Source organism: Cydia amplana, chromosome 14, assembly GCF_948474715.1.
Source record: "Cydia amplana chromosome 14, ilCydAmpl1.1, whole genome shotgun sequence".
NCBI classification, from domain to species: domain Eukaryota; kingdom Metazoa; phylum Arthropoda; class Insecta; order Lepidoptera; family Tortricidae; genus Cydia; species Cydia amplana.
This window is the reverse complement of record NC_086082.1, coordinates 2,236,671-2,261,510: the sequence shown is the minus strand read 5'-3', so window position 1 is coordinate 2,261,510 and position 24,840 is coordinate 2,236,671. Positions and strand designations below refer to the sequence as shown.

Here is a 24,840-nt window from a genome sequence, read left to right as displayed (position 1 = left end):
GTATGTATGTGTGTATGTATGTATGTATAAACTTTATTGCACATAGAAATAAAAACACGAGAAAGACAGTTACAGAGTAAATTAAATACAACAAAGGCGAACTTATCCTTGTATGGGATCTCTTTCAGTATAGGTATATTATCTAAGCATTTTAACATTGTAATCTATGCCCTTGATAATAAAGGCATATTCATATATTTATGAGCAACTTGGACGCTCCGATAAATCTTATTTCTGTACGCCGACTAAATTGACTTCAATATTTTCTTGCAATAAAGTTGATCAGATCGAGTCAGAGTAACATCTATACCGCAACACCAATTGGCATAAATCATATTGCTATCTCTTTCAGACCCTGTACTATTGATAGAGATGACATTACAACTTCAGTAGCCACTAGCCACTTGGTCTACTTATAGTCGCGGTTTAATTTCGTTGCTGAAAGAAATCTTATTTCGCCGTAAGCCGGTCTCAAGACATCTTCACAAATAGTTTGTGCGATGCAGCTAAACTTGAAATGAAAAAATGTCTTTAAACAATTTTTCGCAGTTTTGTTTCTACAGATGCGTCACTTACATATTTGGCAACGGAAGAAATACTCTCGTAACTACATATATGTACCTATAGAAGTTGCAGAAAATGTAAACAAGAATGCTCTTATATTATACTAGCTGTTGCCCGCGACTTCGTACGCGTGGATTTGTATATTGGTGGTTATATATTCTACATTAGCTTAGAACATTGTGCAGCAAGTGATTGCGGTAGGACGGTTAATCATTTGTTAATTATTAATATTATACAACGCATGAGACTTTGTCTTTCACAACCTACGAAGTTTCAAGCCCCTAACTGAATAAAATTGTCCTCGATATAATCCCTCTAAACCCCCTTAGAAGATTTTCATGTCCTCTATTTAATAAAACCTACTACCTAACTACCTATTTACGAAGTTTGAAGTTCCTAGCTTTTAATAAAATTTGAACCCTATACAAACTTTCAACCCCTTTTTAATCATTTTAGGGGATGATTTTTTAAAAGCTGAAATTATTTTTCTTGTATTCTAATAATATGCCTTTATACAACGATTCAAGTCCCGCACTCAAAAAAATGTTTGGCCTCCAAACAAATTTTCAACCCCTTTTTCACCACCTCGGGGGATGAATTATCAAAATCTCTGAAATTAGTTTTCTTCTCTTTTGATAAAATACATTTTTACGAAGTTTCAAGTTTGTAGCTTTAAATAAAATTTGAACCCTATACAAACTTTCAACCCCCTGTTTTAACCCTGTTAGAGGATGAATTTTACAAAACGCTAAAATAACTTTTCATGTCTTCTAATAATATCCTCAAATAGAAAGATTCAAGTCACGCGTTCGAAAAAATGTTTGATATCCATACAAACTTCCAACCCCTTTTTCACCACCTTAGGGGATGAATTTTCAAAAACGCTGAAATTGGTTTTCTTGTATCTTAATTTAATACCTTTTTGCAAAGTTTCAAGTTCCTAGCTTAAAATAAAATTTGCACCCTAAGACGAACTTTCATCCTCTTTTATCCCCCTTAGGGGTTGAATTTCCAAAAACGTAGCAATTACTTTTTTTTGTAATCGGCTATTATGCCTTTCTAAGAAGTTTCAAAGCATTTGTAATGGATTAAAACTTTCAACCCCTTTTTAACCCTGTTGGGGGATGAATTTTACAAAACGCTGAAATTATTTTTCCTGTATTTTAATAATATCCCGAAATACAAAGATTCAAGTCCCGCGTTCGAAAAAATGTTTGATATCCATACAAACTTTCAACCCCCTTTTTACCACCTTAGGGGATGATAATTCAAAAACGCTGAAATTAGTTTTCTTGTATTTTAATAACATATATTTTTACGAAGTTTCCAGTTCCTAACTTAAAATAAAATTTGAACTCCATACAAACTTTCAACCCCCTTTTAACCCTGTTAGGGGATGAATTTTACAAAACGCTGAAATAACTTTTCCTGTCTTCTAATAATATACCAAAATACAAAGATTCAAGTCCCGCACTCTCAAAAATATTTGATCTCCGTACAAACTTTCAACCCCGTTTTTACCACCTCGGCGGATGAAGTTTTAAAAACGCTGAAATTAGTTTTCTTGTTTTTTTAATTAATTACCTTTTTACGATGTTTTAAGGTCCTAGCTTAAAATAAAATTTGCACCCCAGGACAAAGTTTCATCCCCTTTTTTACCCCCTTAGGGGTTGAATTACCTGAAACGTCGCAAGTCCTGTTTTTTGTCATCGGCTATTATGTCTTTCTAAGAAGTTTCAAAGCATTTGTAATGGATTCAAACTATCAACCCCTTTTTAACCCTGTTAGGGGATGAATTTTCATAAACGCTGAAATTACTTTTCCCGTCTTATAATAATATCCCCATATACAAAGTTTCAAGTCCAACACTCACAAAAATATTTGATCTCCATACAAACTTTCAACCCCTTTTTCACCACCTTGGGGGATGAATTTTCAAAAACGCTGAAATAACTTTTCCCGTCTTATAATAATATCCCCATATACAAAGTTTCAAGTCCAACACTCTCAAAAATATTTGATCTCCATACAAACTTTCAACCCCTTTTTCACCACCTTGGGGGATGAATTTTCGAAAACGCAGAAATTAGTTTTCTTGTTTTTTAATTTAGTACCTTTTTACGAAGTTTCAAGGTCCTAGCTTAAAATAAAATTTGCACCCCAGGACAAAGTTTCATCCCCTTTTTTACCCCCTTAGGGGTTGAATTACCTGAAACGTCGCAAGTCCTGTTTTTTGTCATCGGCTATTATGTCTTTCTAAGAAGTTTCAAAGCATTTGTAATGGATTCAAACTATCAACCCCTTTTTAACCCTGTTAGGGGATGAATTTTCAAAAACGCTGAAATTACTTTTCCCGTCTTATAATAATATCCCCATATACAAAGTTTCAAGTCCAACACTCACAAAAATATTTGATCTCCATACAAATTTTCAACCCCTTTTTCACCACCTTGGGGGATGAATTTTCAAAAACGCTGAAATTACTTTTCCCGTCTTATAATAATATCCCCATGTACAAAGTTTCAAGTCCAACACTCTCAAAAATATTTGATCTCCATACAAACTTTCAACCCCTTTTTCACCACCTTGGGGGATGAATTTTCGAAAACGCAGAAATCAGTTTTCTTGTTTTTTAATTTAGTACCTTTTTACGAAGTTTCAAGGTCCTAGCTTAAAATAAAATTTGCACCCCAGGACAAAGTTTCATCCCCTTTTTTACCCCCTTAGGGGTTGAATTACCTGAAACGTCGCAAGTCCTGTTTTTTGTCATCGGCTATTATGTCTTTCTAAGAAGTTTCAAAGCATTTGTAATGGATTCAAACTATCAACCCCTTTTTAACCCTGTTAGGGGATGAATTTTCAAAAACGCTGAAATTACTTTTCCCGTCTTATAATAATATCCCCATATACAAAGTTTCAAGTCCAACACTCACAAAAATATTTGATCTCCATACAAATTTTCAACCCCTTTTTCACCACCTTGGGGGATGAATTTTCAAAAACGCTGAAATTACTTTTCCCGTCTTATAATAATATCCCCATGTACAAAGTTTCAAGTCCAACACTCTCAAAAATATTTGATCTCCATACAAACTTTCAACCCCTTTTTCACCACCTTGGGGGATGAATTTTCGAAAACGTAGAAATTAGTTTTCTTGTTTTTTAATATAGTATATTTTTACAAAGTTTCAAATTCCTAGCTTAAAATAAAACTTGCACCCCATACAACCTTTCATCCCCTTTTTAACCCCCTTAGGGGTTGAATTTTTCAAAATCGCTTCTTATCTCTTGTACACTTTATAAATTCAACCTAGTGTGCAAATTTCAACTTTCTAGCTTTTGTAGTTTCGGCTCTGCGTTGATGAATCAGTCAGTCAGTCAGTCAGTCAGTCAGTCAGGACACTTGCATTTATATATATAGATAGATTATTATATTAATTTATACACTAGCAGCTGAAAGCTGATGCGTGTATATCACTGCACTTGTTTTATTTACGATTACTTAATGTTCATTTTGTTAGTTTTTTTTTTTTATTATTTGTCAGTCTGTTTTTGAAACTGTTCACTGAAGGAGCACATATCATATCATATTAGATACCTACTTCTGGCCAATTTCATATATAAAATTCTAAGCAGTTTAAAAATAATCAAGATCAGTCCATGTAAAAAGTATTGTTGTCATTAAAATGTTATTGCTACTTTAGGTACCTACTGGAAATGGAAACTGGTACAACAATTACTAAAGAAAATCGTTTATTTTTCCTTAAAATAATTTTTAGGGCGTTAACAGTGATTACAAATGCATTTTAAAAGTTTTTTTATCTATGAAATTTAATCCTAACTCTCGTATATATTTACTTCTCTGTCTGAACTCCATACACAGCAAAAGACTATCTAATTAAAAGCTAAGCTACAGACGTTTCGTTTGACCAATTAACTTTAACAATTTTTAAAACAATTTATAAATATTAACCTTGACTCTAGAAACCCATTATTTCATGCTAGCTAGGTACTTATTTCTTAATGTTAAAATAACACCTTACATATTAGAGTGATGTAGCTGTTTCACATCACTTTTCACTCCATCAAAGAGACCCACTCAGGGCTCTCGGCGAACTTATAACATAAAGAAATAACCCAGGGCCGGGAACCCTTGCTAACTTTTTAATAGACTCCTTTTACGATGGCCGAGATATCTGTTTTACGACCCACAACTTTTTTACTTACAGTAATGGTAACTTTATGTAGTTTTACATAAAGTTTGGTTAGGCAGGAAAGGTGTGTTAGTTTGTAAAACAAAGAGAAAATGACTTCCCAGTTTTTCATACAAACTTTGGGAGTCAGTTTTGTGAGTCCATACAATGTGTACCTGGGTCATTCTCTCATTTCGTGCAAATCGGTGAGATTCTCTCGATTTGTAATTTTTCTTTTAAATGGTAAACTTTTGGGTTTCGTCAATTTGTGGATTCATTTATTAACATTTTTCTGCTAAAGGCACCTTTGTAACCTTATTACTTTTCATTTAATAAGGCTACTGGTAATGAACTACGCGCTGGTAATGAAATCGGCCGAGATGGTAATTTTATCTGTGGACGGTAATGAAACAAACTTATGAAATCGAACATAAAAAAACTGTATTTCAAGAAAATTAACACCAATTAAAATCGACAATATTAAAAACATGTGTCTTAAGCACTGTGGAGATGATCAAACCGACTTAACATACACTTGGGGTTGACAATCTCAACTTATAATGTTCAAGCTAGATGGTACATTTACCATTTACTTATCATCATTATAAGTCGAGATTGTCAACCCCAAGTGTTTGTTAAGTCGGTTTGAACATCTGCGCACCATATCACATAAAACGTAGTTTTCAAATTTTCAAAAATTAGCATAGACAAAATATATTTAAATCATTCGCGTTTTGTACCTATGTAATTTATTTTTATCGTTTTAACCCTATAGTGTGAGGTGTCGTTGGATAGGTCTTTAAAAATAAATAGGAGTTTGCAAACAACATTTTTTGATAAAGTGAATCATTTCGGAAATAATAATTTAGAAAGAACAAAAAACGGTTATTCCTTCTAACTTTTGAAAAATCGATCCAAAAATATGAAAAAAAAAATCATAAAAATAGTGCTTAATAAACTCATTCAAACAAAATTAAAGCAAACTTGATAAGTTAAGCCGTTTATGAGTTATCGCTAAAAGTCTTCCCTTCTTATTTTATTTAAAAGCCTGGCAACCCTTATTTGTGATCGGATTTTCGCAAGCAACCCTATAACCACATAATAGTGACCGGGAAAAGATAGGCAACCTAGTTGATTTATATTGTACAAGTTGTATACTTTCCATTGGAACTTATTTTGTTTGTCAGACAGATCGGTGAAATTTGAAAAAAAAAATTTTTTTTCAAAAAATAATTAAAAATAGTCTTGACCATATTTCTTTAAGCAACCCTATTTATTTATGTTGAGGAACATATTTTCTTTCATAATATGTAAGTTTCATCCGTCAGACATATCGGTGAAGGTCGACATCTTAGACTACAAAGGCTCCCCTAGTTTTAAATGTTTATAACAGCGTAGTATTTATAATTACTAAGCCTCTTTTCATTAAATGCACTGCCTCGAATATATTATCATTACCTTCTTAAGTCATTCATTACCTTCCCCAGTAAAATTGGAAGGAAAAGAAGTGAATGAAACCGATATGAATGAAGTTTTGGAAGTTTTTGTCGTCTACATCAGTTGGCATCAGACCTTAATTTTGCAGAATAAACCATCTGAAAGGCGACACTAAAACACTTCATTACGTATAATTATAATAATGTACACTTGCTACTTACTGTATAAATCACGCGATGGCGATGAAGACTATCGAGAACCACACTCCTTCCCGACCCGAGAGATCGTATATATTTTCGCTAACAGTGGCACACGGGCATCCGCTACGAGATCATGCGGCCAACTGACTGACGAACAATGTGTTGCATCGGCGGTAGGCGCTATATACCCTCGCTATGTAGCAAAATATAGCTAATCTATTTCTCGCGTCGGTAATGAAGAAATTACTTGAACCATACACTTATAAGGCTGTATAGTTTTTATTATTTATTTCTAGCTTCTAATATTATACGATTTAAAACATAACTAAATAAGTAATTTATTGCACAAACAACGAATTTTCTATTTGTAGTATCTTAAGGTTAAAATGTAGGTCAAAGTTATATCTTCACGCGTTACATATAGAGATGAATGAAAAAATTGGGTGTTAATTGTACATATAAAGAAAATACTAACTTTTTTAGAATTGTTCATTGGAGATACATATACTTTAGGCCCTATGTTACAACCTTGCATTAACAGATATTCGAAAACGCCACCACATTTTTGGTAAATTTCCGAAAACACCGATTTGCACGAAATGCGAGAACGACCCACCTACATGTGAAAATGCGTCAAAAATCGGACAATTTGGGCACTTTTCCTTTTAAAATCGAACGAACTGAAAATACCCTGTCCAAATAGTTATACCTAGTACCTACACTTAAAGATATAAAAAACATTTTCATCACAATCCCGTCTAACTTAACTAAGTACCTACTAAAACTAAAATTAACACTTCACTTAGGACCTTTAGGCTACCTACACTATTGTAATGAAACTGTCAGAACAATTAAAAGCATTGTTCTTTGAAAAGGACATTTTTCAATTAATGAAAGGTCAACGGAGCATTTAATTACGCAATTTAAAGGCATTTTACATTTTAGCGCCCGACAAAAGTCGAATAAAGGCAAAATAAAATGCGCCTGGCAAAATGTTAAGAGCAATGCTGCTGGAGGGAGGTTTTGCAGTTATTTACTTTAGGGTTCGGGGTAGAAGGGGGTTTGCTGAATTGTGTAAATATGGACAGTACAGTACGTAAGCTGCAGAGATAACTGACCCCCTGCAAACAAGTTTCTATGCGGGGGGTCAGGTATCTCTGCAGCGTACTGTACAGTCAGCATCAAAAGTAATGGACCAGACAACAAGTCAAACGTATCTAACATTTTCTCATAACTTACCAAAAATAGTAAGTACCTAATGCCTCTCTATGTTAGCCAATATTATCCCATTCAATAATTATAACATAACGCAAAATTATATTTATCTATCTATCTATCTAATACAATTAAACGAGCAATTCTTGTATATTTATTTATTTATATGTATATATTTTGAGGATCTCGGAAACGGCTCTATTTCGATGAAATTTGCTATATGGGGGTTTTCGGGAGCGAAAAATCGATCTGGCTAGGTCTTATCTATGGGAAAACACGCTTTTTTGAGTTTTAATACTTTTTCCGAGCAAAGCTCGGTCTCCCAAATATTAACGCAAAATTTGGCCTACGCGTGTGGCCCGGTTGCACTGTTCCGTGTCGGTTAATCCGGCGGTTGAGGGCATTGTTCCACATTCAACGGAATAGATAATTCACGGTGACGCGAGGATTACCCGAGTATGGTGTCGCCGGGCCGTTTCGAAATTCGAACTGAGATTTAAAGAGTAGCTTAAGCTCTACAGGTGAACGTACTTCGTACTTCGTTCGATTCCGCCACGGCCACCGGTGGACTTGGCCACTTTTCAGTTGGTTCAGTTTGTACTTGTCAGGAAGTGCGACGTTAGTGTAAGGCCTAAGTGGACGCTCGAGTTGGGCGTGCAGCGGGGCGGGGCGTGCGGCGTGCATGTTAAACAAATGCAATCGTAATATAGTAGCGGCCTTAGTAGGCATGGAACTCTCCGCGCGAGCTCGTATTTATACCTACGAATCCGTTCCCGTTCACGGTAGAAAAGCAAGCCAGTTGGTTGCCACGCGCGCTCACGCACGCACGTCGCGTCGCCGCGCGCTCGAATATGCCAAATGTATGAGAGAAATATCTTCGTCACGAACAAAATAACACAGCTTGTAGTGTGGATGAATGCAGAAACAACAAAACTAATAATAATATCCGTTTCTGCTCTTCCGATACCTAGATAGGAAAAGTAAGTAGACATTCTCAATATAGGTAAGTAGGTACCTACTTACTTACTCGTATACCAATTGTTATTATTTTTACTATAGTTGCAAGCTATGTAAGTAGGTGGTATTGATTATTTGCGCGATTTATAAAACAGCGTAAACACTGCGGTTACTGCAGGGAGATATGACCTTTTAAAATGTTTCGCTGTTACTCGTCGGAATAAAACTCATAAACGGAATATTATACGTAATTACTTATTGCAACTTATCTTGCTCATAGTTATTTTACGCTATGCTTTTAAATGGCAAGTTCTAATGATATTTTTACACTTAAAACTTATATTTGTACCTACCTAAGTAGGTAAGTATCTTCTATAGACTCTATAGTTTAAGTAGGTATTTATATTATTTGTAGGTAAATTCATTTCTAAGCGTCGGCAACCCTAGCGTTGCGCCGGTGCGCGCGGCGCGTTGAAGGTCATTCTATTGTATTTTTGTGTAGGTATTAAAACGGTAGGTATTTGAGTTTTCTTTGAGAGATAAGTATCTGTTCGTAAGAACTATTATATAATCTGTGCCTTAGTGTACGCTGCTCAAATCACTTGTTAGCCGCTGCACGCCCCGCCGAACGCTCCGCTTCGAGCGTCCACTCAGGCCTTAAGCCCTTGCTACACGGTCGCCAACAAGCCTTCTAACCGTCTGACCTTGGTCTGTCCTTGGTCAGTTTTGGTCAAATTTTGTTGGAAACAACTGTCTACACGGTTCGGGACGGACCAAGGCCACGCGGTCTGTAGGCTCGTCGGCGACCGTGTAGCAAGGGCTTTACACTTACGGCTTACGTAGGCGAACAACGCGCGAACGCGGCGCGGCGCGGCGCGGCGCGGCGCGGCGCGGCGAGGATGAAACAAACCGTTGATACGTGTAGGTATGTCCTACTCGTACGTGGGCGATTTAGACGCGAAGCGGCGCGGCGGCCGCGCCGAGTTCGCGCGTTGTTCGCCTACGTAAGACGTAGCGTTAGAAGTAGCGTTGATGTATAATGGCGACAATGGTGGTAGAAGAGCAGACTGCAAGATTTCGAACCGACTTGATACCGCGATGAAATGCACAATGGTTTTCCATAAAAGTGATGCTAAGTCCGAATTTGATAGTCTGCCGCGGCGGAACTTGCCGAAAGTACGAAAAAGACGGCCACTATCGGTTTGAAAAAGGGGGGCTGATGCCGAAATGATAGTTATATGGCAACAGTTAGAAATTTTTATTTTATTTGACACGCAGTTCTGCCAATGTACCAAAATACGTCAAAAAACTACAGGTAGATAACGGAATTTCCAACTTCGTGTTACGCGGTAGGCCCTCTACCTCTTGAACCTCTTGGTCCACATAGAAGCTACAATTATTTCGGCCCTCTGTAGTCCAACATACTTTCAAAGGCATTCACATTTATATTAGTTAGTTTTACAATAATCCTACAAATAAAATGTCAATAAGAATAATTTTATGACTCGAGAAAATTGTAAAGTAGAATACACACTACATATAAGCATTTGAATATTTCAATTCAATTTATATGATATTTAGTTACTTAATTCAATTTTCTAGGTAGGTAAGAAGATTTGTTTTTCTTTTTCAAAACTTTTAATGTTTATAAAATCTTTTATAGCCGGCTTTTAGTGATTGGTAGTCCCTATTATCCTCAGTTAGTTTTGCATTGTTGCCCAGGTTATTAGGTATATGAGTTTTATTAAGTGGGGCAGTAATGGTAAATTCGTTCTTTTAAATATGTACTTAAATATCTATTTTTCGAAATCAGTTCATAAACATTCTGAGGAAATAATTCGAAAAAAAAACATCTTTAATTATAATCATACCCCTTCTTTATAAATGTAATAGCAAAAGCCAAAATAAAGCATACATTTAAGTGCCCGCAGTTCTACACCCAGCCTTAAAATGATAAGTTACCAAACGCCAGGCTGTGTGTGTATAAATCTTTTTTTAGCTGTCGTTTTATAAAGTTTTATGACACCGCTGCTGACATTGTTGTCACAACGTCTTATTAGCATAATGCGTTGGTGGTCGGGGCACGGTGTATAAGTTTTGACAGTTATAGAGTAGAAAGTATCAACGCGTCCGAGTTTGAACATTTGAACCCAATAATATTATTTGGTAAGATCAATATGAGTATGTGAGGCTGCCCTTCACATTGGAGACTTACACACTGATTAGAGCCCGTACCATGTGTTTTATTTAAATAATACACTTTATATTGTAAGAGTGACTCTTTATTAAAACTTCCATAGATAGCTACAAGTCCACAGATAGCATAGCATACATGATCACAGATACACAACACCTCCCCTACCAGTCCAGCAGCTGCCTAGGTCTTACCTCACGACCGCTTCTAGTCTGGTAATATTTTGGTACAGGTTCATTATCTCTTACATTATTATCATTAAAATTATTTAACAAATCACTATTCATATTATTTTTCCCATTTTTTCCTACATCCTCAGTATCAGTTTTATCATCTCTATGAACACCATCATTATTAATTATTTCAACATTCATAGCACTTTCATCAATAAAAGGTGACCCATCGCTGGAGTTTCTGCTTAGAGATGTAAGATTGGTGAAAGACTTTTTAAGATGATGAGTACTTCGTCTAAAAGGTCTGGACGAACTGTCTTTAGTGATCCAATATGATCTTGGTTCTTTACACTTACCCAGTATAATTCCTTTTTTCCAGTATTCATCATTTTTTGTTTTGTACACAATATGATCTCCCTTTTTAAATACAGTTTCTTTTTTCTTAACATGTCTGTCATGAATACTTTTAGTAATTGATTGCCTTAACTTTAACAACTTATAAATTTCTTTAACTACTTTTGGTTCCAAGGCTTGTCCATTAGTAGGAACATTGGTTCTGATACATCTACTGTTTAATATTTGTGACGGAGAGTATTTAAGTCCAGACAAAGGAGTGTTATTATAACTCATAATAAAGTCTCGGTAGTCCGCTCTATCCTCTGAAGCTTTTTTTAGTAAGTTCTTTGCAATATTAACAGCTTTTTCTGCCATTCCATTGCTTCTAGGATAATGCGGACTACTGGTTATTATTGTAATATCTTTAGACTTATAATAGTTAATACATTCCTGAGATTTAAATGGATTGTTATCCGCAATTATTTCTACTGGATATCCAAATCTTGTGAACACTTCTTGCATGGCATCAATTACAGATTTCGAGGTTTTATTAGTAAGAGGCCTAACTTCTAGCCAATGAGAAAAATAATCAACAATGACCAAGTATGATTTACCTGCAAACTCTAAAATATCTGTGCCTACTTTGTAATATCTATATTTTGGAATTTTATGCGGTAATAATGGCTCATGTGAATTAGATGAACTGAACTTTTCACAAGTTCGGCACTTCTCAATAAACTCTTTGATATCCAATGCTAGATTTGGCCAATAGAAAAGTTGCCTGGTTTTCTGAATAGACTTGCTAATACCACTGTGACCTTCATGTACACATTTAAGTACATACTGTATTAAACTCTCCGGTACAATAATTTTATTATCAAGAAAGATGAGGCCCGATTCAACATAAATTTTATCTCTGAGTTTAAAATATGGAAGGCATTTTTTTTTTAGTTTTTTCTCATCTGGCCATCCATCATAGTAGTACTTATATATTTCTTTAAGTGTCAAATCGCGACTTGTTTCAAGTTTAAATTGAGCCTTTCTTTCCTCACTCATAGGTAAGTGAACAGATACTGAATGTACCATTTCTAACATCTGAGGATCATTATCTGTTATTTTTAAACTGTTTCTTGACAACATATCAGCAAAATGTATTTCTTTACCTGGCACATATTTTAGTTCTAGACTGTAGTTTAAGAGCTTCAGACAAAGTCTTCTTAAACGTGGTGATCCTACCTTACTAATTGGTTTAGACATTATTGCAAGTAGAGGCTTATGGTCAGTTTGAACTACAACATGTGATCCATAAATATATTTATGGAACTTTTGAGTTGTGAAATATATTGACAATAATTCTTTCTCAGTCTGGCTGTAATTCAACTCACAGTCATTCATAGTTCTTGAAACACATGCTACAAGGTTTAAAACATTATTTTCTCCTGGTTGAAACATACAGCCACCAACCCCATTTTGAGAAGCGTCACATTGCAAAATTATTTGTTTATGTGGGTTGAATGGACATAAAGCAGGAGCTTGAGATATTTTATTTTTTAGTTCTTTAAAAACTCTGGCATGCAATGGTAACCACTGAAATTCAATATCTTTTCGAAGTAATTTGCATAATGGTGCTAATAATTCAGCCATTTCAGGAACATAGCGTCTAACATAGTTGAAAGAACCAATCATTTGTTGTAATTGATCTTTATTTGTTGGTTCTTTTAATTTAATTAGTGACTCAACTCTTGCTTTATCCACACTCATACCCGTTCCATTAAATATTTGGCCTACATACTTGACCTCAGATTGTTTATACTGTAGTTTATCTTTGTTGAAGACGGCTCTAATTTCCCTGGCCTTGGCCAAAACTTTACTCACAGCTTCATTATGAATTTCCTCTGTCTCACCCATTATTAAAATATCATCAAACCAAGTTATAACATTTGGTATATCTCCAAAGTAGCCTTCAATTTGGTCCTGGAAAAGATCAGGTGAATTAGATAAGCCATATGGAAGAACTAAGTACCTAAAAACTCCAAAAGGTGTTGAAAAACAACATTTCCATGATGACTCATCTGTCAAAGGTATACAATGAAATGCTTCAGACAAATCAAATACACTGAACACTTTTTTTCCTTGCAACTTAGCAGCTATTTCTTCAACTGTCAGTAAGGTTTTTGGCTTCCTAACAATACTTTTATTGAGGTCTGAAGGATCTAAGCACAATCTTATTTTCTTATTTGGTTTCTCTACTATAACAAGTCTATTAATACAAGCAAGACTATCTATATCATCTACTTTAGTTATAGCACCCCTTTCCATTAATCTGTTCAACTCTATTTTTAAAGGTTCATACAATGTATAAGGAATTCTTGGTGCTGGATGACAGATTTGTTCATGATCAACAGTAGGTATTTCACATTTTTTTGGAAACTTACCATGACCTTGGAAAACATCTATATTTTCTTTTATGAAGTCCTCTTTTAGAGTCCCATCTCCAGCTTCATCAACACTGTAAATTCGCTTAACTAGTTTTAAAGCTTCACAACCTGGCACTCCTAATATCATTGACTTGCAATCTACAACTCTGAAGTCCTCATAACACTCTCGTTCCCTGTACTTGCAATGGAGACGGACCTTTCCAATGGCTTTGACTTTTGTACCATCAAATGCTTCCAAGGTCTTTGATGGTCTGAGCGCCTCAATAGATTGAAGTTGCTTGAAGATTTTTGTTGGCATGATACTTACTTCTGCCCCGGTATCAATTTTACCATATATGCTCTTTCCTTCGATGTCAATAAAGTCCATCCATTTGTTTTTCCCTTTACTAGTAACTGCACCACAAAATAAAGTGTCATCTGACTCCTCTGAATCTTCTTGAGTTAAATTAATTTTCTTGACTTTACAGCTGACTGCAAGGTGATTCAATTTTCCACATCTGGTGCATTTTTTCCCATAGGCAGGACATTCTCGCAGCCCATGTTGAGTTTGGCATCTCCTACATTGAAATACGTGTTTTTTCTGTGCCTGATGGGATTTAGATTTTTTGACCACATCAATTTCTATTGTCGGGTTCATCTCCTGCACCTGTTGTTTACTCATTTCTGAAGTGCGACAATAGTTGGCTGCCTTTTCAAGTGTAAGGTTATCTAGTTTCAGTAAAGATTCTTGTACTGTTTTGTCTAATACTCCTTGTACAATTTTGTCCCTCAACAATTGATCTTCTATTGAATCCTTGTTTTGTTTATAGTTACATGTCAAAATTAATTGTTTACATTCCGTAAAGAAATTATCAAAACTTTCTCCTTCTAGTTGTTTCCTATTGTTAAACTTGAATCGTTCGAAAACTTCATTTACTCGCGGGCTGACATATTTTGTTATTGCGTTCATGACCGAATCGTAATTATCTTTTTCACTCTCGGAAAGCTGTAGCGACGTGGTGACTATTCTGGCAGCTTCCATTCCTAGCATATTTCTCAATAGGGCTAATTTTACCTTATCCGCGGCATTATCTTGCCCTGAACCCACCAAGTAGTCTTCAAAACAGAGACGCCATAGCCGCCATTCTGTTGCCGCATTTGCAGCTCGCAAATCAAAGTTTGGTGGTAGCTTGATGGAATGCTCCATCTTTAACGACATATAGAACTTTTTGCACGTCTTTATTATATATTTTCTACTTTTACAGACTGCGCCATGTTTTATTTAAATAATACACTTTATATTGTAAGAGTGACTCTTTATTAAAACTTCCATAGATAGCTACAAGTCCACAGATAGCATAGCATACATGATCACAGATACACAAGGGTCAATTTCACCAAACGAGCATTTTTGTCTAATTCCCATGGAATTTTGAAATACTAACATTACACAAAAAAAATTATGCTGATAATTTGATAAAAAATATAATAAACATTAATTTTCTTATGGGGTAAAAATATTCATAAAACTATAAAAGTTATTTCAATTTAAAATTTTGGTCAGGGCACGGGAATTAGTGTGTCCATGGGAATTAGATTTTACTAGCACGGAAATTAGAACATGGCACAGGAATTGTTTTCTTAACTTATTTTGGTAGTTAAAACTATTATTTATGTATATTTTAATCTACAATAATGTACTTTAACCATACTGAAGCGGCATCGAACATATTTACCTTCTTTAATTTTAGTTTCGGACGACAAATCTACGAAAGTATGCTACACTAAAAACTACGTATTTGACTAATCGTTTCCTTGATTTTAATGGCAACTAATCTCTCTTTCTTAGTAAAATGTACATATTTCAAAACAATACCTACTTACATACATACATACATACAAAACTATTCATTAAATTAAAAAGTGTCATGATGTATCTGCATGTAGATAGGTACAAGGTGTATGATCTGGTATATGACCGTATAGGAAATGATACTAAGAAATAAGTAAATAGGGGCACAGTGAGAAGAAGTTATTGTGTAAGTTAATCTGAAGAAATCGAATATGCTGCCTTCATAAATTCATAACACAAAAAATTGTTTGACCACATATGAGGTAAGGTGGGGTAAGACTATCACAGACAGACAGACATGACGAATCCATAAGGATTCCGTTTTTTGCCATTTGGCTACGGAACCCTAATAAGGTATCTAATAGTATTACGATTTTAATACCCCCTGGCACTGACTAAAATAACCGACTTGGTTTCCCATTACATCTCAAAACTTTTTTGTAGTAGAAGAACTGCGTTGCGAGACTTGCATCTTTTTACATGTAATGTTTTTGATAGGATCCCATCTCTTTTTGTAGGCTGTCCTTCTTTTCAGGTAATCATACCCATACCATACTGATACTATGTATACACATCTTTATTCATACTCACATCGTACGTCGTAGTGTACCTTTACTTTCCCTACTAATTGTAAGAACTAAAAGGTAACGTTGTTATCGCATATATTTCTATGGGATTACAAACTTATTTATGCAGTTATTAGATCTTTAGAACGTGACTAATATTGCAGTATTATTAGATTTTTATTGGCTTAAAAAGCTAAAACCAAATTACGTTTCAAATTTGGGTATGCTAGAAGTACCTTAAAATAATGATGATCGTGAGTGATTGTGTCAGTGACAAAACTAAGGGATTGTAAAGTGCATTAAATGTTATTTTGATAGAATGTTATTGAGATTTGATGGTACGGCCGTGCCACTTTGTTTTGCTCGACTTGGCGGCGGCACTGCCGTGCCCCCAGATCCTTTGTCCTTCCCCGGGCCTCAAACTATCTCCATACCAAATATCATCAAGATGATATTGGTTCAGCGGTTTAAGCGTGACGATATAACAGACAGACAGACAGAGATACTTTCGCATTTATAATATAGTAAGAATAGGATATATATTTGTCGGAGCGAGACACCAGAAGGACGTATTGCAGTGTTACAGTTCATAGCTTTAAACGCCTGTATAAAATCGATTAGCAATGTTTGGCTACATATTATTTGCTTGTAACGGAATCCTAAAGTTGCGTAGAGAGTAACGCCACCATCTATTGGCGTATTGATGAACTAAGATGACAGGTAGAAGGCTTTGGAACGTCAAGAGGGGTATCTTGAGTGAAGGTAGGCACGAGCAGGCATTTTTGTCGTTATGTTGGTAGACTGGTCAGGCAGGTTTACCAACTTGAATTGGAGGCGGGAGCGGTTGGCTCCGCCGCTGGAACTGGCTTCCTTCTTCTTGATCGGACCGCGCTAGAGATCGGACGTTAGCCAAGCTCGTGCCTAATTCGCTACGTTCCTGAAGGCTTACACCTGAAGGATTATTCTGAAAGCTTATAGATTCTCACGTTGTTTAACCGTTTAGCTAAGTGTTTTATTCCAAGTGTTATTTTGATTTCTTATGTGCCATTAGAAGCTTACTTTTGTAAAATAAAGAAACTATGTGTTGTTTTGAAAAGATGTGTCCCGCCGAGTTTGTTGCCGGGTTAAATCTTCTCGGGTCAGAGGTGTAGGGTTGGAGCCGGTGTAGTTTGACTTAAATAAAGATTTGAACGATTTCATGTGATCTTTTTATTTTTATTGAATACGATTCCATCGTAAGATCGTTTATTTAGTACTGAAATAATAGTAGGCACTAGTATGGTTAATGAGTCCGAATGTTTATTTCATGCGTTGGTAGCATACCTACTATTTTGGCTGTGAAGTAATACATCTAGGTAATACCCCCACGCGCCCACCGCCATTAGGACCATCCGTCGCCGACATCAGAAGTGGGATCGATGCGGAGTTTCATGTATTGCTTACACAGCCACCTGGGAGCGTGGTGTATTTCTGGTGACCTACATTCCATAATCTGGACACGTGGTAAGGTAAGCTCACGTGTCTAACCTTCATTGAAAGGTGAGTGCAATTCATTGTTATTTGGTGAGAATTATTGTGAAATTGTGAATTATGATTGAGGCAGTCGAGCATAGCGGTCGTTACGTGACGTCATGTCTGGGATCGTTATGTTTCTTTGTAATTAATTTTTGTAATCCATTTAAATCGAAGCGATCTTGAGTTATTTTGATTTGAAATCCATACTGTTAATTAAAACCAAGTATTAGCTATCACGACGTGATATTATTCATCGCTCACTTCACTCATTCATCGAATCTACCCTCAATAATTGATTTTTCATGAAAATACAATTAATTTTTAAAATCTATTTAAATCTAAGTGATCTTAAGTTATTTTGGTATGAAATCCATATTGTTAATTAAAACAAATATTGGCTGTTGCGACGTGATATTATTTCATCGCTCACTTGTGAATCTACCCTCAATAATTGATTTGAAAATACAAATAATTTTTAAAATCCGTTGAAATCTAAGTGATCTTAAGTTATTTTGATGTGAAATCCATATTGTTAATTAAAATCAAATATTGGCTGTCGCGACGTGATATTATTTCATCGCTCACTTGTGCATCTACCCTCAAAAAATATTTTTTTTTCATGAAAATACAATGCACCGTTAGAAATTGATCCTGCTGATTTGCCAATGCATAGGATTATGTAATCTTTACCCTGTAACGTTTAGTAATTAATAAAATTGCGACAAATTATTGCTCGTAATGCCGTGATAGATCACAAATCGTGCATACTATGGAAACACGAGCTACGCATATGAAAATTAATGTTACAGTGTCCTGCAGCCAGAGCCGAGCGAACTTGCAGACACCATTACGCCCGTGACACAGAAGCAGCTGTGCAGTATCTTAGTGCTGGAGATTTGGAAATAAAAGGACAGGTTTCGTTCTAATTGTTTATTAGTGAATTTTATTTTGAGTGTAATGGCGAAGCATAACAGTCGAACGTAACTAATAAGGTGTCACTTTTCGTATTGGCCCATTTTACCGTGCTACTTATTTTTGGAACACGTGTTTGTGTGTTTATAGAATGAAATAAAACGCACTCATTGAAGTTTAAATTTTATTCTGAGATTTTTGAAGTCCCGTATACATTGGAAACATGTTTTTTTGTGTCTTCCAACTTGCATTTCATAAACCTTTTGAGTTTAGCCTGCATACATGATAAACCTGATACCGTGCAATGATTTCAGTAACAGCCAGCTATGTTGAACCACATCGTGTCTCTCGCAATCTGCCGCAGCAACGGCAACGGCAAGCGGAAAGGATGAGCCTCCGTGCTTGGGTTGGACCTCACCACCACCACCTTTGACTTGGTCGCGTGCATCATACTTTATTAAGCTGGTGAGCAGTTCCCATTTTGTTGGGATTATTTTGAGATGTTTTACTTCTGCATAGAAGTCTTGAGCGAGTTTCTGTTGTTAAAGCTAAAGAAGAAAGCTATCTTTAGTGATTTTGATCAGTAATGTTCAGTTTCAGTTGATCAGTTGACGCTGATAGTACCTACCAATGGTTCTGAGTAACATGATTTAAAGACCTGTTTTATTTTCTTTTTTTTTTTTGGAATTCACTGTTAACATTGTTTTGCTTTCGACGGACTGAAAGCTTGTACTTTCGTAGGACTGAAATTACGCCCGATGGACTGGGCACTACTGTTTTGCTTTCGATAGACTGAAGGCACGCCCGATGGACTGGGCAATACTGTCATGCTTTCGATGGACTGAAGGCACGCCCGATGGACTGGGCAATACTGGTTTGCTTTCGATGGACTGAAAGTATGCCCGATGGACTGGGTATTTTTTTTAGTGACCGCATCAGAAGTGCCGGAGCATGTAAGAGGTGCACGTGGTCTGCTTTTTATGTGCAGAATGCTCTTTGCGAGGAGTAGCACTTACGCAGCTGAGATGGTTACTTCTGACGAGGGTCTGGTTATCTGGTATCTGCCGAAGGACTGGCAATGCACCGAAGAACTGGTGTTGTTTTGTTAAAAATGATTTCCCGTTTATGTACTGTGTTCATATGAGTAAAATTGGAACTATCAATTCAGAATGTTATTTATTCTAAGATGTCTTACAAAAATTTAAATCACATATGACCAATTTTTTTTTTAATGCCAGATAATTTCCCCGTAAATTGATAATGACGACAATAGTACTGATACTGTCGAGCAATGAATTAGAACTGTTGTGATTTGTGTTTTTTGATATTTGGGATTGTTCTGTTTTCACATAAATTTGAGAGTATCCGCCAGATGGAGGCGATGATTATTGGAGTGTATCCGTTAGATAGCGGCGATGATTACTGATGATTATTTTATTTAGTCGTTGCTCGATGGACTATTTTTGACTAGAGAATTGAGGATTGTTAAAGTAATTTAGAACAATTATTTTTTCTGGTTTGATTGAAAACAAAGTTTGATTTTAATAGTAATTTGAGTGAGACCCAAATTGTTGGTCAGGAATGACCGAGCGATGAGATACTGTGCTGTATGTTTTGTTTCAGTATCAAATGCATACACCCACACACGAGGACGTGTGTAACGCAGGACGGCCGTGTCGGAGCGAGACACCAGAAGGACGTATTGCAGTGTTACAGTTCATAGCTTTAAACGCCTGTATAAAATCGATTAGCAATGTTTGGCTACATATTATTTGCTTGTAACGGAATCCTAAAGTTGCGTAGAGAGTAACGCCACCATCTATTGGCGTATTGATGAACTAAGATGACAGGTAGAAGGCTTTGGAACGTCAAGAGGGGTATCTTGAGTGAAGGTAGGCACGAGCAGGCATTTTTGTCGTTATGTTGGTAGACTGGTCAGGCAGGTTTACCAACTTGAATTGGAGGCGGGAGCGGTTGGCTCCGCCGCTGGAACTGGCTTCCTTCTTCTTGATCGGACCGCGCTAGAGATCGGACGTTAGCCAAGCTCGTGCCTAATTCGCTACGTTCCTGAAGGCTTACACCTGAAGGATTATTCTGAAAGCTTATAGATTCTCACGTTGTTTAACCGTTTAGCTAAGTGTTTTATTCCAAGTGTTATTTTGATTTCTTATGTGCCATTAGAAGCTTACTTTTGTAAAATAAAGAAACTATGTGTTGTTTTGAAAAGATGTGTCCCGCCGAGTTTGTTGCCGGGTTAAATCTTCTCGGGTCAGAGGTGTAGGGTTGGAGCCGGTGTAGTTTGACTTAAATAAAGATTTGAACGATTTCATGTGATCTTTTTATTTTTATTGAATACGATTCCATCGTAAGATCGTTTATTTAGTACTGAAATAATAGTAGGCACTAGTATGGTTAATGAGTCCGAATGTTTATTTCATGCTTTGGTAGCATACCTACTATTTTGGCTGTGAAGTAATACATCTAGGTAATACCCCCACGCGCCCACCGCCATTAGGACCATCCGTCGCCGACATATTTATTTTTTCTTGTATTAGAAAAGCTAATTTATAACAACTAATCTATTAAATGAGCAATTCTTGTATATATTTCGGGGATCTCGGAAACGGCTCTAACGATTTCGAATGAAATTTGATCATATATGAGGGTTTTTTGGGGTGAAAAATCGATCTAGCTAGGTGTTATCTCTGGGAAAACGCGCATTTTTGAGTTTTTAGGTAGGTATATGTTTTCCAAGCAAAGCTCGGTCTCCCAGATATTTAAACTTTATACGGTATACGCTGTCAGCTGTCAAATTTACAAAAAAAAAACATTGCAAATTTGATTCATTTTGTTTCATGTAACCTTAGGTACAGGTATTATAATATGTAATAATTCCAGAAATAGTTTTATGTTTATATAATATTTTAATGTTATAATATGATCAATGAATAAGGTAAGGTGGGGCAAGACTAACAGTACAAGGATTCCATACGTATTAAAATTGCCCGGGTTATTCGGGTCCACCCTGTATGTACTATAGTACTTATACTAAAAAACCGTTCACAAATTTTTGTGCATTCTTTAAGATTTCCTTAAATGCAAAATAGAAAGATATACGTCATATTATTATTACATATAATATATATTCAATGCCAATATACATAAATGTAATAATAATATGACGTAAACATTGCCAATTAACTTAAAGTGCCCCCAATAAAAGATTTGTTGACAATAAATGTAATACTTTCTAATTCCCGTGCCACTTAATCAGCTGTTTTAGGTAAATTTGCTATGGGAATTAGGGCACGGAAATTAGAATTCGTAATAAAAAAATTCGCCAAAAATTTAAATCGTGTTTGACCAAACTGTTATGTTATCGCTTACATAAAGATACATAAAGGGCTCCTAAATATGACAATTGTTATTGAAAAGCTATGTGGAAAATAAAATTTATAAGGGGCATCGAAATTAGAAAAAAATTGTCGCCCACCCGGATTCCGAAATACTTACGCGATTTGCTCAAACACGCCACGGCTTGACGTACATCCGTTTGCTTTGAAAGACAGCCGAATACTGCCAGTACAGGTGAGGCGGGACACGAGGCGGTTCAAATACAGACGTCGGCTGTCAGAGCCCTGTGAGTTTTGCCGACGAAATTGTACTCGCGCGCTCGGACAAAATTTAAACATCGATCACGAGTTATTTACCACAATGAAGTTAATAGTGTATGTGCTCAGTGATAGTAAATATCATCTAGTTTAAGTATTTGACACTAAATTAGTGATACTAATGTAGAATTTTTCGTAGGATTTTTCATTATGCTCAAAAGTAGATTCCGGACAGGGCACGGGAGCAGTAATTTGAGCCTTTAGGTATTTTTAAGTGTACTCTAAAAACCAATTAATCAGTGAATTCATATGGAACTCGGTGTGAAAGTGTGACTTCTTTATGTAAAAAAAAAATGGTAAGTATTATCTGATGCTAACCCGCGATTTTCATCACGGACAGAAAAAAAATCGTGTTCAGAAATTGACCCACAACACCATGAGTCACTGACAGTGTCATAACTGACATTTACGCTATCAAGAACGTAATTTACTTTCTATACATCTCGTTTGCACAAATATGCGAGTACGAGCGAGATGTATAGAAAGTAAATTACGTTCTCGACGGCGTTTATGTCAGTGCCAAACTGATGGTAGCCGTATAGGTAGTGTTTATTGCGAGTTCATATATGTACTACCTATACTTGCTGTAGAGCGAGCGAGAAAAGTGCATACTACTCACTTTATGTATGGGTTCTATTTATAAATTAGGTATGCATTTTTGCAGCTGTGTACATAATTCTACTTTCTGTTTTTTTAACTGTACGCGCCAATATTTATAATCTGTGATGAACAGATATTGTTATAATTTAATGTCATTTCTATTTTCTTCTTCACAAACGATTAATTAATCTTCATAAAATTCACCATTCGAGAGGTAATGACAAAATCTGGAACAACAAACAACAGTTAATGGGCAAAGTTGGGCCATTACTCAATAAGCTACCCCAATAGGCTACCCATGTCTATTCTAACGTTCACCTGACATGTATACCAGCCCTAGTAGCACGGTCGCATTTTTATCGTTTATCACCATGCCTGTCACGTTCTAACAAGTATGCAAGTGTGAAAGTGACGGGCATAGTGATAGTCGATAAAAATGGAACCGTGCTGAGCCCGCAGGACAGCTACCAAGTTTGGCACTGACATAAGCGCTATCGTGAATGTAACTTCCTTTCTATGCCTCTCGCTCGCGAGATGTAAAGTAAATTTCGTAGACGTTAGCGTATAATTATGTCAGTGTTGATATTGACACTGTCAGTGACTCGCGGTACGGGTAAAAGAGCCCATGTTTTCATTTTTATTTCGCACTTACTAGCTTTTGCCTGCGACTTTTTCTGCGTAATATTAGTAGTATTTTTTATACCACTTTCATAGTACATTCCACTCCCTTTTCACTCCCTGAACCCCTAATTTTAATTTCAATTCTTTTTCAGTCCCTGAAGGGGTGATTTTAATTCCACCCCTTCCCCCTTTTGCTCCCTCTTAAGGAATTATTTCCGGATAAAACTATCGTAACACAATCAAAAGAAGAAAAACAGCATATTTTGGACATATCTACAGAAACACCAAATATGAGTTACTAAAAAACATTATAGAGGGAAAAATTGAGGGAAAAAGAGGTAGAGGAAGACCCAGAACATCATGGTGCAGTAATATAAGGAGTTGGACCGGTATTACGAACGCTACCACTCTGGGCAGAGTGGCGAAACATAGACAGGGCTTTCGCATGGTGATCGCCGACATCCGTTAGGATACGGCACGCTGGAGAAGAAGAAAACTATCGTATGGCCTTTCCTAGGACTCAAACTATCTCCATACCATCTCGTTTCTTTCATCTTCGGTTTAACGGTTTAAGCGTGAAGAGGTAACAGACAGGCAGACTTTCGCATTTATCATTATTATTAGTAGGGATTTGACACGGAACTTGTGTTTAAAGAACTTTATTTCTCAAAAGAAATTATACATTTCACTTCGTGAGAATACATACTAAAATAAAAGTAAATCAGTGAGCATCGCAAGTTTACAAAACAAACAAAAACAATAACCAATTAAATTAAATTTTGTCACAATAACAACTTACTCATAATGATTTATAAAGTTTGTTAGTTTTGATTGTCAGACGTCGAAATGGCTTTAATAATATGATATGTATCGTGAAAGTCCCTCGCAACAGTCCCAACACCGCGCTGGGCGCACAAAGCGCTGGTGGCCTAGCGGTAACAGCGTGCGACTTGCAATCCGGAGGTCGCAGGTTCGAACCCTGGCTCGTACCAATGAGTTTTTCGGAACTTATGTACGAAATATCATTTGATATTTACCAGTCGCTTTTCGGTGAAGGAAAACATCGTGAGGAAACCGGACTAATCCCAATACGGGCCTAGTTTACCCTCTTGGTTGGAAGGTCAGATGGCAGTCGCTTTCGTAAAAACTAGTGCCCACGCCAATTACTGGGATTAGTTGCCAAGCGGACCCCAGGCTCCCATGAGCCGTGGCAAAATGCCGGGACAACGCGAGGAAGATGATGAGTTACTTAGAAAAATTGGCTTTTTAGGGTCCAATATTCCTGCTTGTCACTTTTGCCGCTCAAAACCATCCCTGACGTAGTTTTCGAAAAACATGGACATTTTTTTAAAGAATGTTCTTTTGGTTCTTTGGGTCAAACATTTTGAAAAAATACACAAAATAGTTCTTTACCAAT

At 36.3% G+C, this 24,840-nt stretch overlaps 1 protein-coding gene across 1 annotated transcript; it reads right to left on the bottom strand.

Moving 5' to 3' along the window:
- Positions 1-13,141: 13,141 nt before the first annotated feature.
- Positions 13,142-14,909, bottom strand: LOC134653784 (uncharacterized). The gene is made up of 2 exons (XM_063509151.1): positions 13,705-14,909; positions 13,142-13,243 (listed from the first exon to the last, which is right to left on the bottom strand). Exons 1-2 carry the CDS (start codon positions 14,903-14,905, stop codon positions 13,233-13,235), a joined length of 1,212 nt encoding a protein of 403 aa, XP_063365221.1. The 5' UTR covers positions 14,906-14,909; the 3' UTR covers positions 13,142-13,232.
- Between the last annotated feature and the right edge of the window lie 9,931 nt (positions 14,910-24,840).

Bases quoted from the DNA above. Each gene is read 5' to 3' on its own strand.
- LOC134653784 (XM_063509151.1), bottom strand. From the start codon at position 14,905: ATGTCGTTAAAGATGGAGCATTCCATCAAGCTACCACCAAACTTTGAT.